Genomic DNA, 14,002 nt, shown 5'->3' with positions numbered 1-14,002 from the left:
TTTCTAGCTACATAGCAACTAGAGCAGATGGAAAAGCTCCAAGAACAAATCCAATGTAAACTAGGATGGCTCCATATGGTGCAAATGTGAAACAAGAAGAGTGACCACAGACAGTGACCCAACCCCAGGCTTCTAGTTAGGATTTCGGGCAATCAGACTGGAGTCTGTGTGTTTAAAAAACAAAACAAAACAAAAAAACTAAGAAATTTATTAAGACCAACTGTAGGCAATGGGATGGGGGAAGAGAAGGAATCTTGCCATATCCAGAAATTAATAAAACACTTAAAAATGAATATAGATTTAATAGTAAACATTATGGTCAGGCTGTTTATTAAGGAGGCAACCACATATTACAAGTTCGGCTATAGAAATGTTTGCAAATCAAACTTCATGTGATCTAAAAGGACCATGCATCATACTGTCAAAACTGAACACCTGTACAGTGAGTTAAGTCAATTTAAACAGACAGAGTGTAGACCATCCTAGAGTTATACAAATACCTGGGGCCACATATGTATTTAATTTTCTTTTCTTTCAAAAAAACTTTTTATATATAAAAGTGATGTTCTGAGATAATTTAAAAAAGTATCTGACAATTATGAATGGTCCCCAGTTTTACAAAATGTGATTTCCAGGGTATGAAAACTGAGAAAAGTCAACTCTTCAGAGTGTTTTATAATATACAAACAAGTTTTGTAAAAAATGATCCAGCAAATGCTTAAGAATATTTATATTTTTCCAATTTTTTACACTTTTATTAACACACTTACAAAAAATAACATCCAAACACTGAGAAAATTAAATAACTTTGGAAGCAGAGGTCATAGTTTTCTGCTGACATATAAGTGACAATTCTGGGCTGTTGGCACAAAATAATCAACATTCATAACCCCTTACTACTATATATCAAACATAAATTAAAATCATAGGCACTAGTTTATCAAATCCACATTTCTTCTGTACCAGTGACCACAGTAAATCCTTAGATTTTCCCAAACAGAAAAACTGGCAATACACAAAGGCTTTCTAGTAAAAAGGCAATTTTTCTCTTTAGGAAACTAAAAGCCAATAGTCTGTGGTAGTACAGCAGCAGGTAAAATAATATCACCAAACTCAGATCCAAAATACATTTTTAAACAAGTGATGAAATAGTTTAATTAAAAAAAAATAGATATTTTTTTCTGATGCAGCCATTTAAAAACAATGTTAAATAACCTGAATATTCCTTTTGAAACTGATTATCTAACTTAAAAAATGTAATAGATGGTTCATTAAGTTCTTTTAAATTATTAGATTGCAGCATTTATTATTTTTTTGAAATGTTACACTGACACAGAGACCTGTTTGCTGTGTGCACATGTGATTCCACGGAGACAGTGGCTACTTTGTTACTTAGATTTACATGAGACACTCCCCAACAAAGCACATGTTCCATCTTCCTCTGAAAAGCAACAGTTTCAGTCCATCATTATGGATAACCCCTCCTCTCCCTCTCACCACCTTCAAATGCAATGATACCAGTTCTTCCTTTCTACACTGCAGGTCCTGGCACTGACGGCTGCTTGCACTAGGCTAGCTGAAGATGTCCCTGCTGGTCCAGTGTCAGTTGTGGCAGACTGGGTCTTTTTTTATCATCAAGTTCCATGCTTTCCTGAGCAGGAAGCTTTCCTTCCATTTCTACTTCCAACTTACAGAACATCCTCTACTAACAGGGCACATGTTCAAGTCCCTCCATCTTTATGTGACCCAACTGCCAATATTTTAGATCTGTCCAGATTAAGTATTTAAAAAACAGACCTCATTATCAAGAATGAGAAGTCAGCTCCAGTTAGTTTGCTAATAATCCAATAAAACCGAAACAGTTGATTTCAAGGGGATATATACACTCATATGCCATTAGCGAACAAGTTATTCAGCAAATTAGAGTTGGATGGTTTTTACCAAACAATGCAACATTGATGTAAGGCAGAATCTAACTCAAAAGAGACAGTATTTTAAAAAGATACTTCATACAGTTATTCAGCTTAAAGTTGATCGACTATCACATAATAGACCGTTATGTCACTTAAGAGCAACAGTACAACTGTCACCACCAGAGATTATTGTAGTTAAATGCATAGATTTCCCCTCCTCTTGCGCTATAGTTTTAGCCCAGGTTGTAAGCTCTGAGGTGTTGTTTTATCAAGAATAAAGACACATACAACTTGCTCTTTCACACCATAGAACCCTGGTCATGGGAACAAGGTCTTGTAGTCCTGTGACAGAGAACAGCATGTGAGTAAGCTGGCTTCAATAGCAAAGGCTATCATTCCTGAGCCAGGATTGTAAGGTTTAGAAAGATCGTGTAACTCATAGTGAGCCCTTTTGGCAATCAAAACAAGCACATAGAAGTCTGAGATGCTGATGCAACGCAGTGGGTGTGCAGAGTGACACCATCTGGCAGTGGCTATGTGAGCTATGTCTAAAATATGAGATTTAAAAGAAGGATTCATTTTTCCAATGAGCCTGCTAAAGTAATTTTGAAACTCTCTTAAACACAGGTAGCATGTTTTAAGTTTTTAGCTCAAGTCCTTCCTTTCTCCCTCCCAATCTTTATAATTTACTCTATCCTGAAGGACTTATAAAACAATTTAATTAGTCAGGATATTAGTTCTTGTTAACACAATATTTATTGATACTATTTGTACAGTAAAGTAGGTTGAACGTGAGGTTTTGGACAGCCTGAATTCACCATCTTCCTGTGTACAAAAGTACTCTCTTTACAAATGGGCATTTCTCTTTGGCATCCATTAGGTATTTGCCCAGATATCGGCCTGTCAAATAATAAAAAATGAACCGTGTTTCTAGTGAACAAAACTAAAAGTGACTCCATGGAGAGTGATTGCATGATTACCAAACACATCCGATGTTACATGGTATTAAAGTGCTGCTTCATCATCTCTGCCAGTTTGTGCTATTTTAGACAGAGAGGGCTGGGGTTTTACAAACCCCAAGAGTCTTATCTGCAGAGTCTGAGTCTGTATATTTAAAAGTTGGTTTCAGCCTGGTGAAGGGGTGTCCATGAAGCTGTGGATCTCTTCGTTCTTGTCTCTCTGCTGGTCAGTAACAGCCATCTTTCCAACTGTCATCTTTCATGCTACCATAGGTCTTAGGAGCTGGCAAGGATCTGAAATGAAGTATTCAATGATTTTTTTAAATGTCTGCACAAAATACTACACACACTGTTAAATGTCTTCATTATTTTCAGTCCCATGAGGGCTATTTCAGGGAACTATGAAGACCACAGCTCTAAGCAATGATTAGAACAACCTTTCCTTGTTCAGCATGCTCTCAGCTTTCAAAGTTTACCATATCCAAGATGATTCCTCTAACCCTTTCTGTTAATGTGGCTATGAAATTAAAAGGAGAGGAAAGAAAGTCTCCCTCTTTCCTAATACACAGACAACTAATCTACTGTTCTGTGAGGAGAAACGATGACTGTGACAATGCAGACTTAGTGTCACCATCACCAGAGTGGCAGGCAGTGTGGGGTGCCTGGGAAAAGGTTTTGTAGTCAAACTTGTAACTTATTAGTTAGATGTCCTCATAAAAATTACTTCATTTCACTAAACACCAATATATTTGTCTAAAAAATAGAAGTGCTCATTACTGTGACAGACAAAGTAAGGAGTTATTTAGTGCAGTGTATTCTACTACTAAATGTTGAACTGTGAAATGTTTATATTAAGATAAAGTACAGGAATAGAGTTTTAGTACAAGATTGGAACTTTGTTTTTTGGTTTTTTTTTTCAGGAAAAGAAACTAATTATAGCTGACATCTAAGCTTACTGATGGCGCTAATCCCCTTCTTGAAGGGTAGAGATCACATGCTGTGGTCACAACCTCCCTGGGATCAGAATAATTTCAAGATTAAACAATAAAATGGAGCTCAGTCAATCTTTGGGGTAGAAGCTGGGTGTCTACACTTAAGAAACTCTACAGACAATTTTGAATTATACCAGTTTGAAAAGCTGCTACTCAGGGAGCACAGCTAGAACTTTCTCAATCCCCCTTGTGCTTTCCTTATTTTTACTGTTGTTATTTTCAAAACGAACAACTATCACAACCAACTCAAGTGTCTTCAACAGCTTTGTCCTAGGAGTTTTCTGAGATATGCTTAATGATGTTAGGCATTTGAACAAACTTAATCTGAATTTAGGTATAATGTCCAAATGAAGACTTCTTCAAAACAGGGAGGTAATGCTTTCCTTAAACTGTACTAAGGCAGTGGGGGCCACTGTGGTTCCCCACTCACTGAATGCACAGCCATGAAAAACAGCAGTCTGCTCACGTGTGCCACTTACCTTCGAACAGGCTGTGCAAGCTTGCTTCGAGGCACTGGTATGCCCCCTGCAGAAGGGGCACTCGGCCGGGGCAGGCCACTCCTCATTGCAGTTGTCCCTGCAGGTCTGGTTAGAGTGGCGCTATTGATATTGCTGGAAGGGTTTGCTGGGGCTGTGTTCTGCACCACAGGAGGTCCTGGTGAGGAGGTGGTCTGTGTGAACTGTGTAGTTTCTTGGCCACCAGAACCAGAATTATGATTACTAAATGCTTTCACTGGTTGCCGAAGAGCCAATGGAGATGGTGCTGCAGGGGAGCGGAACTTGCCTGGAGAAGGTACTGCACGCAGAACAGCAAAGGAAGACAGTGTTTTCAGAGGGACCACATACCAGTAAAGCCACTGCTTTGTTACCTGTGCCAATTGAGTACTAGAACATTTAATTATGAGCCTCACATAAAGGTCTTATCTGGGCTAATAGGACAAAGGTTACCTCAGAGGGCTACAACTGTCCTTGAAAAAAGTACATTAACTTGCATAACAAGGGGAACTTGGTTCCCACAACAGGAGGGGGTGGGCACCATAGGGACCAGCAAGATGGTTAAAGGTGCTTGCCACAAAATACGTAGAAACCCAAGCTCAATCTGAGGAAGCTATATAAAGGTAGGACTTGACAAAGTTGTCCTCTGACTTTCATATATGCCATAGCACACAACATGCCCCCACCATACCACTACCTGCATGTGTGCCTGCACATGCAACACAATAATTTAAAAATTTAGGAACCACAGGATTCTGTCTCACTATAGCAATTAACTAGGACCACATGAGAACATCCTAGAGGTAAAAATAAGTGTTGGCTATGCATGTAAACATAAATCGGATGACTGTAGCCTCAAAGACACATATCTAGTGTAACTAGAAATGAGAAATTGACAAGTTACTATTACTGCAAAAGTCAGCTCCAGAGCCACTGAGATGGTTTAGTGGATAACAGTGCTTGCTGCACACTAGTGACAGCCTGAACTGGATCCCTGGAACCCATAACAAAAGGAGAGAAATAATTCCTGAAAGATATCCTGACACAGGTATGTGCAACTAAGGAGAGCACAAGTCTATGAAGTCATAGAATACCAAGTCTACTAAGAAAACGCTTTTATATTAAAACAAATGCCAGATACATGAAATGAAATGTACAGTCTGCACTGATTTCTAAGTAAAGATTAAAAAAACATTTTATTATTGCAATATGTCCCTTTGAGACTAAGTTTAGATCTCTTGGGGTACACACACACCCTTCTCTGTTTCTTCATGTATGAACACATCTCCTTCGGAAGGGTTTTAGTTTCCTGAGAAGGCCATGGACAGAAACACACATTAAAATACAGCCTTAATGTGCTTCATTAAACACAGAGCCTTAGGGATAAGGCAGGGCAGAGGGGGTGTGTGGACCAGAGGCAGAAAGATAACACTTTTCTCAAATACCCTCCCCCCTTAATTTTAGGAGGTCACAAATAAAGAGGAAGCTTGGGCCACAGAAGCCGGTTATCCTACACTATTTTGTTTTCTCCACTTCTTTTTGTTTGTTTTTGTTTTTCGAGGCAGGGTATCTGTAGTTTTGGGGCCTGTCTTGGAACTCCCTCTGTAGACCAGGCTGGCCTCAAACTCACAGAGATCCACCGGCCTCTCGAGTGCTGGGATTAAAGGCTTGAGCCACCACCCTCCTATCCCCACCCCAAGCTGTTTTCTCCACTTCTATTAATCCATCTGGAGGACAGAAGTGACAGTAAGGTACTATAGTAACAGGAGGAAAGGAAGGATATGTGGTAATTTTGACCTGACTGGATTGAGAAGTGAATCAGACTTCTAGGTCTGTGAAGATGTTTCCAGAGAGGATCCAACAAGGTGAGGAGACAGCTCTGAATTTGGGTGGGGAGAAGGTCACAACTCTCAGACGGGGGTTACTGGATAGAATAAAATGAAGAGGAAGCTGGGCTAATGCTAATGCAAGCACCCCCTCTCTGATTCTGGCCCCATAATATGAGCTGCTCTGCTCTGCTCCACCCTCCCTGCCAACACAGACCAGAAGCTCTAAGACCCAGAACCAGAGAAGCCAGTCTAAAATGGAGCTTAAGTAGGACTGAGAGGAAACCAGCCTGCTGCCAGACTCCTATAAGCCTGGATGGGTTCATGAATCATTTAGAAAACACTTAACCATTGAGTGCAGTGATTTATGCAGGGTTAGAATGTTGGGTTCAAGAAGCCCTACAGCTTTCTGTTGTTGCTCTGAACACACTCTGGACTATAGATTAGAGAGGGAATCTCAGGCAGATCAAACTTATGAGCAGAGAAGACAAAAACAGAACACTGTGAGATGCAGTACTTTAGAGGAGAGAAGACCTTCAGAACTCAGGGGTCTGCTTGAATCTTCAGCTAAACAATGGGTTGAGCATATACATGTAGAGTGAAGTTCCATGCCTGCTGACATAGGCACTCTAAACTGAAAGCTGGCAAAGCCCACACAAAATCATTGTGCTGTTGAGTTTCAACCAGCCAAGTAGAGTCCCTGCCAAATTAAGGAGATGTCAAAGCAGCCAGGGGACACTCTAAAAGGATCAAGCATTAAGGAGGGAGCAGGAAAATGACATCCATATGGGACTGGACACCTGGCCCTAGAATAAAAGATTCCCTAAATCTTCTCTAACAAAGCTTTAAAACAAACTTCTGAACAAATGTGTTCTGAATGCACTGTTCATAGGGTTAAACACACTGCTTTGTAATTAAAGGTACTAGAACACACCCATTTATATATAATCTGTAGTGGTTTTCAAGTTGTTGCATGAGGTTGAAAAGTTGGAATAAAGACCATATGACCACAAACCTAATATAGTTACTATGGTCTTTGAGAAAATAATAGCTACCTACTATACAAGCTTAAACTGATTTGTAAGAAATATAATTATTTAACACAGTAAAATTCAACAATATTTTAAAGAAAATAACAATATCTGCAGGGTAATAAAAGGGTCAGCCAAAGAAACCCACCCTGGCCCTGAAACCAGAGTCAGTGAAAAAATACTTTATTAGCCCTGAACCCAGAACCTAAGAAACACATCCTGACTCTGAAACCAGAGCCACATTAACACTTTGGCCCCTGAACCAGAGCCAGTGAAAGACATACACCCCGGCCCCAAAACTAGAGCCAAAAAGGTAAAAAGGGTCAGTGAAAGAAACACAGTTTAGCCCTGAAACCAGAGCCAACTTTGCCCCTGACCAACTTAACATGAAATCAATCAATCCCTGAGCGTGAACTCTAACAGCCTGACTCTGAACCCAGAACCAGTGAAAGTAACACTTTAGCCCTGAACCCAGAACCTAAGAAACACACCCTGATTCTGAAATCAGAGCCGAAGAAAGACACTCTGGCCCTAGAACCAGAGCCAGTGAAAAAAATACGCCTTAGCCCTGAAATTAGAGCCAACTCTGCAGCTGACCAACCAACCAATCCCTGAACAGAAGAAAATCTGCCTGGGAAAACTCTGCCCCTAAGAAGCCCCTCTGCCTGTTCAGTTGTGGGCTGTCCTTCACTACCCTGGCAAAGGCAGCCACTCTCCTGAACTCCTCCTTCCAAAATAAATCTCTTTCTCAAAAGAGCTTTAGGTGAAGATCTTCTTTTCCCGCCACAGAGAAGAACTTTTGCAGAGACTTCCCTTAGCAGGGCTGAGCAGAAAAAACTACAACAAGCAATTACATCTGCTGGGAAACTCCCTTGGGAGTGGAGCAGAAATGTAACTTTTTGCCAGAGCCAAAGGACATTGCTACATTTCTTCAGGGGTTTCTCCTTTAGCAGAGTGAAGCAGAAGTAACATCTTGAGCAGAAGAAACTGATAGCTCTGCTAGGACCTTCCCTGAAGGGAACAGGGCAGAGCTCAGCTGAAACAGCTCTCTCTGGGAGAGAAGTGGGATTGCCACATCCTGCAGAGAAACCATCCCCCGCCACCTCACCACAGCTCCAGGTTATTGTCCAAAATCCGGACAAGGATACCTTTCCCTTCAGAGCTGTCCCTTTGCAGCTCCATGGAGCACCTGACTTCCCAAGGAGTCAGGATACCTTTCCCTCCAGAGCTATAACACTTGTAATACCCATCACAGAACAATGTAAACTTCCAAACTGTCTACTGTCCGGTAAGTAATCACAAAATGTGAAGAGCAACAAGAAAATGATAATGAAGGCCAGGAAACACTTCGTTAAGAGGAACAGACCAAGAAGAGACCACAATAACTGAACTAGCAGAGAAGGACTTTATAAGGACTCTTACTTAGGCTCAAAGATATATATAGTTAAATATAATGAGAGAAATTAGTTTTCAGGAAAACCACTGGGAACTTTTCTGTTAAGGAATTAATAGCAGCTTAAATGCTGGAGATGCCTGAACATTAAGAATGACTCAATCCAAAGCATGGAGAGTAGTAGGAAGACACATAAGAGGTCAAAGGCCTCAGTGAACTTTTAATCTGTGCACCTGAGTCTCAGAACTGGGGAAAAGACTATATGAACAAGGCCCTAAAAAACTATTATATGTGATAAAAAACCACAACTCATTCACAGGGCTGGTGAGACAGCAGACAGGCTAAACCTGACAATCTGTGTTTGATCCCTGGAAGCCAGGGTTGAATGGGAGAATTGACTCCCTAAAGTTTCCTCTACTTCCACACTCATGCTGTAGCACATGCATGCACACCTACACATAAATAATAAAATAACATAAAGTCATACTAAAGTGGGGGAAAACCCAAACAAACAAAAAAGCCACCTTTGTAAAGAGGGTAAAACAGGAAAAAAGCGGGACCTCTACCCGATAACCAACAAAGAACTTTCTCTTTTATTGAAAATAGATTCTTTTCTTCCATAATGTATCCTTATTACAGATTCTCCTTCCTCTACTCCACCGAGTTTCTCCCACCACCCCTCCCATACAGATCCACTCCCTTTCTGTCTCTTAGTAGAAAAGAATAGGCTTCTATGCTTGCTTTGGCAGCACATATAGTAAAACTGGTATATACAGAGATTACTAGCATGGCCCCTTATGGTGACATTATTTATGATTTATTAAAGCTTGTCTCAAGATTCAGAAAGCAAAGTCAGCCACAAGCCATACAAGCCAGGCACACACCTTTAATCCCAGCAGCCAGAAGCTAGGAGGTGGTGGTACACACATTTAATCCTAGGATTTAGGATTAAGGGGTGGTCCAAGGCCACCTAGATCTACACAAGAGTTAATTAGTCTAAAAGAGAATTATAGCTCACACCTTTAATCCCAGGACTCATGAGAGGTACATAAGACAAAAGCAAGATCTCAGAATCAGGCATTCACTCTCCAGCCACATTGAGAATAGAAATGTTCCAGCCCTTTTAGAGGTAACAGCTATCTGGTGGCTTGGCTGCTTTGCTTCCCTGATCTTCCAGTTGAACCCCAATATCTGTCAGTAGGTCATTTATTTTTTTGTGTTACAGTCCCTGAGCAAGGAAGACATGCAAATTCATGAAGCAGTCCCTGTTTTTTCTTTGCAGCAATAATAAAATGAAACCCTTAAAAAAAAAAAGAATAGGCTTCTAAGGGATAATAAAAAATACAAAATCAAATAATATATTTTATGACACAAAACCATTACATTGGAGTTAGACAAGACAAACAGAAGAAAAAGAGCCTTAGAGAAGGCGCAAGAATAGAGAGCCACTTGTCCAAACACTCAGGCATCACATAAAAGCACTAAACTGGAAGCCATAATATATATGTGGAGGACCTGCTACAGACTGTGTAGGCCTTGTGCATGCTGCCTCAGTCTTTGAGTTCATGTGAGCTTTGATAATGTTAACATAGAGGGCCTTCCAACAAAGAACTTTTAAAACAGAAAAGAGGGGACACTAAGGAGATGGCTCAATGGTTAAGAGCACTTGCTCTTCTTGCAGAGGATCTGAGTTCAGTTCCTTAGCCCAACATGGCAGTTTACAATTGTCCTTAACTCTAGTTTCAACAGAGGGCCCTCTTCTAGCTTTCAAATGTACCAAGCATGAATATATATACATGTAGACAAAACATCCATATAAATAAAAACTTAAAAAAGTAAGGGGCTAGAGAGATGTCTCTGTGGGTTAACAGTACCAGCTGCTCTTCTAGAGGGCATGGGTTCGATTCTCAGTACTCAGGTGGTGGCTCACAATGACCCAGTCCCAAAGGATCCAGCATCCTCTTTGACTGGATTGGATTCCAAGAGAATCAGCCATGCACATGGTGCACAGACACATACATGCAGGCAAACACTCACACATAAAAATTAAATGTGTATTTGAGGGAAGAGTAAAATATCAGACTTCTCAACAGAAACAATGTAAAACTACTGGAGTAATATCATTAAAAAGCCTGCCTGAGAGGCTAGAGAGAGATGGCTCAGCAGTTAAATGTTTACTGCTCTTGCACTAGATCCAGGTATAGTTCCCAGCAACCATATTAGGCAGCTCACAACTGCCTGTAACTCCAATTCAAGGGGATGTGATGCCCTCTAACCTCTGAAGACACCTATGTGCATACGGTGCACATAAACTCACAAAGGTGTGCATATACACATATAACAAATAAGTTAAAAATCTCACATGAAAATAAATTTTAAACTATAAAATGTTTTTTTTTTAAAACCCCAACACATTTATTCAAAAACAGTTATTTCAGTTAAGTTAAAATCCTATAATCAGGACAGCCACAATTCCAGTCACTTCGGTGCGAAGTGTAGATTGGTCAATAGCCACATCTGGATGCTCAACAAGCCACTGACTCCATAAAACTAAAACGAAACGGTCGCTCAGAGTGAACAGAATTTCCAAGCACATCACAAACACAACAGCAAAAAGCCTGCAGCTTTTCCATTTGGAGGGTCACATTTTCTACTCGGTTTCCTTCACTTACAAAGGCGAGCTGGCACAGCTGGGGGAGGGTGGGGAGGAGGAAATCAACTCCCTCTATCCAGGGAATTGCAGCTGTTATTACAAATGGCCCCGAGAGCCCATTATAAGCGGCTGTGTGAGACTGTGTGCCGGGAGTGCCCCTTGTGTAGAGCCGCCCAACTATAAAATGTTTAAGAACAGCAAAAATAAAACTCCCCAAACCAAAGTAACAGCAATTAAAAAAAAAAAAAAACAAAAACGGATTGATCTGTTAATTTTTCCACCCCTTAGGTATAAAGGAAATGATACCAAGTGCCAACTTCAATAAGAATGAGGTCATGAGAAAAGGACAACAGTAGTTTTATTACTGGATGCTAGGCACTTAGAGAAAAAGTGGCTACTCTTTGTGCAGTATTTGGTCTCAGATCCTAGAGGTATTCTCAAATTCAGGATCATCAGTAATTGAACCTGTAAATTGTATTTTACAGTGCTGGGAACTGAACACACTACCTTGCGCATACCAGGCATGTATGTGCTTTACCACTGAGCGACATCCCCAGCCCTCGGTTCTTGAGACAGGATTTCACTATATATGCAGGATGGCCTTGAACCCACATCCTTCTGTTTCTACCTTCCAAGTGTTGGGGTTACAGGTATGCAATGCCACATGAAGCTAAGCTAATACAAAGAAGAGGTGTAATGATAACCCTCCACACTACAACACACGAAAGCCTGAATTACTAAGTCAGTAAAAGTAGGAAGGTAGTTTGCAGTTTGAGAGCTTGAATTCACAAAAATAATGTAATCTTTTAGAAATTTGATCAAAAGCTATGGTCTTTTAATACAAAAACCACAAGATTAAATCTTTAAGTACAAATGTAAAATTACACAAAGCTACTTGACTCAAAAGTAGAAATGATGCATTAGACAAGTAAGATTTAAGTGAGCAACAGCTCTTCTTTGCAGTCTAGTGGTCTCCTGCTTTTTTGGACAACACACCTTATTGTCACATACCTCTTCCCAGAGACTCTGTTGAAATTAATTTGCTTTTATTTATGTTCTCCAATGCTGAGAATCAAACCCAGAGCCCCACTGGCACATGTAAGCAAGCTCTCTACCACTGAGCACACCTTTAGGCTAAAGGTTCATCTGTTCTGACCTGCCTTACTATCCAGAAGTAAGCCAGATTTTTTAAAAATCTGGACATCTCAGAAAAGAAGCCCTTTGTTCTCAAACAATTCCATAAGGTATTTCTTTTTTAAAATATGGTACAGCCAGGCATTGTGGCACATGCCTTTAACCCCTAGCACTCAGGAGGCAGAGGCATGTAGATTTCTGAGTTTTAGCACAGCTTAGTCTGCATAGTGAGTCCCACAGTCAGAATTACATAGAGAAAAAAAGCCCTGTCTCAAAAAAGTGTATGTTTATGAAGCAAAAGTAATGTTTTCATTCATGTATATATGCATTGTGTAATGATGAAATCAAGGGAGTTGACGTACCCATCACCTCAGACATTTATTGCTTGTAGTAAGAGGATTCAACTCCCCCCAACCTAGATATTTTGAAGTATATAGTATATTTCATTCTACTACAATGAGTACAACTTGTTTCCTATTCACTTGTAACTTTGTACCCACTGGCAGTCCAAACCCATTTCCTCCCTTCCACTCTTCATCTCTCATATCCACTATTTTACTTTCTACTATTGGAGAATGTACATTAGTGAGATGATTAAAATATTCTCTATGTGTCTGGTTCATTATAGCTAACATAACAGCCTTAAGGTCTATCCATGTTGTCACAAATCATGGGATTTCATCATTTTAAAGGGCTGCATGATATCTTACTGTGGCCACATATCCAAACATCCACTAAAGCTCTAAGGCTGATTTCAAATCTTAGCTTTTATGAATAGTACTTCAATAAGCAAGGAGATTCTTGGCTAAACTATTTAGCAGCCTTTTTCATACTTACATCTGTTATTTCTAGTAATATTTGTGTATCATTGGTTTGAGTCAATAGCTTTCATTCTTATAAAAGATGTTTTTTGTTTTTTGAACTAATTGTGTTTATCTGTGTGGAGGTATGCATGAGTGTGCACATCTGTGGAGACCAGAAGAGGGCACTGGATCTCTAAAGCTGGAGCTACAGTGGTTATGAGCCACCCACATGGGTGCTGGAAACTGGGAACTGAGCTCAGGTCTTCTGGAAGACCAGCTAGCAAGTGCTCTTCACTTCTGAACTCTGTTCCCAGACATCAGTTTTAGACTTCATCTACTGGCTTTCTCAGAGAGTAGATCATCCTACACTTCAACCTCCTGGAGTACTTCTGCTTCTGCCTATAAAGCTATACTGTAATTGTTGCTTAAATCTGAGTTGCATTTATGTTATCATAATGTTGATATTGTTTATTGCAGTACCAAAGAATATATTCTAATTATGCTTTACTTCCTTTTTAGCCAACTTTTAGATAATAGAATCCCTTTCTATAAAGCCCAAGGACTATGCAGCATGTTACTCTTGACTATGGTGGTGTATGTGAGTACTGAACACTTACTACATAAGCATGACCCTATGCTACTATTTGACTATTCTCTTTCCTACAGAGTCTAATCTTGAAAATCAATTATTTACAATAACACACTAAATCACTGCTAACACACTTAAACCTGTTTAAAAGTATATAATGTTTTGCAAACATATTAAACCGTACCTTTATTTAAAAAAAAAATCAAACATCAAAA

General features: G+C 39.9%; 1 protein-coding gene across 2 annotated transcripts in view; it reads right to left on the bottom strand.

Moving 5' to 3' along the window:
* Positions 1 to 282: 282 nt before the first annotated feature.
* Slain2 (SLAIN motif family member 2) overlaps positions 283 to 14,002 on the bottom strand; it is a 62,183-nt gene continuing 48,463 nt past the window's right edge. For both annotated transcript variants that reach the window (XM_027390858.2, XM_027390859.2), the window contains 2 exons: positions 4,344 to 4,659; positions 283 to 3,166 (listed from right to left, as the gene is read on the bottom strand). In XM_027390858.2, coding sequence (XP_027246659.1) covers positions 3,100 to 3,166; positions 4,344 to 4,659 — 383 coding nt within the window. In that variant the 3' untranslated portion in view covers positions 283 to 3,099. The remainder of the gene's footprint in view (positions 3,167 to 4,343; positions 4,660 to 14,002) is intronic.

Source organism: Cricetulus griseus, assembly GCF_003668045.3.
Source record: "Cricetulus griseus strain 17A/GY chromosome 1 unlocalized genomic scaffold, alternate assembly CriGri-PICRH-1.0 chr1_1, whole genome shotgun sequence".
NCBI classification, from domain to species: domain Eukaryota; kingdom Metazoa; phylum Chordata; class Mammalia; order Rodentia; family Cricetidae; genus Cricetulus; species Cricetulus griseus.
Note: the sequence above shows the minus strand (reverse complement) of the source record. Positions and strands in the feature narration are given on the sequence as shown.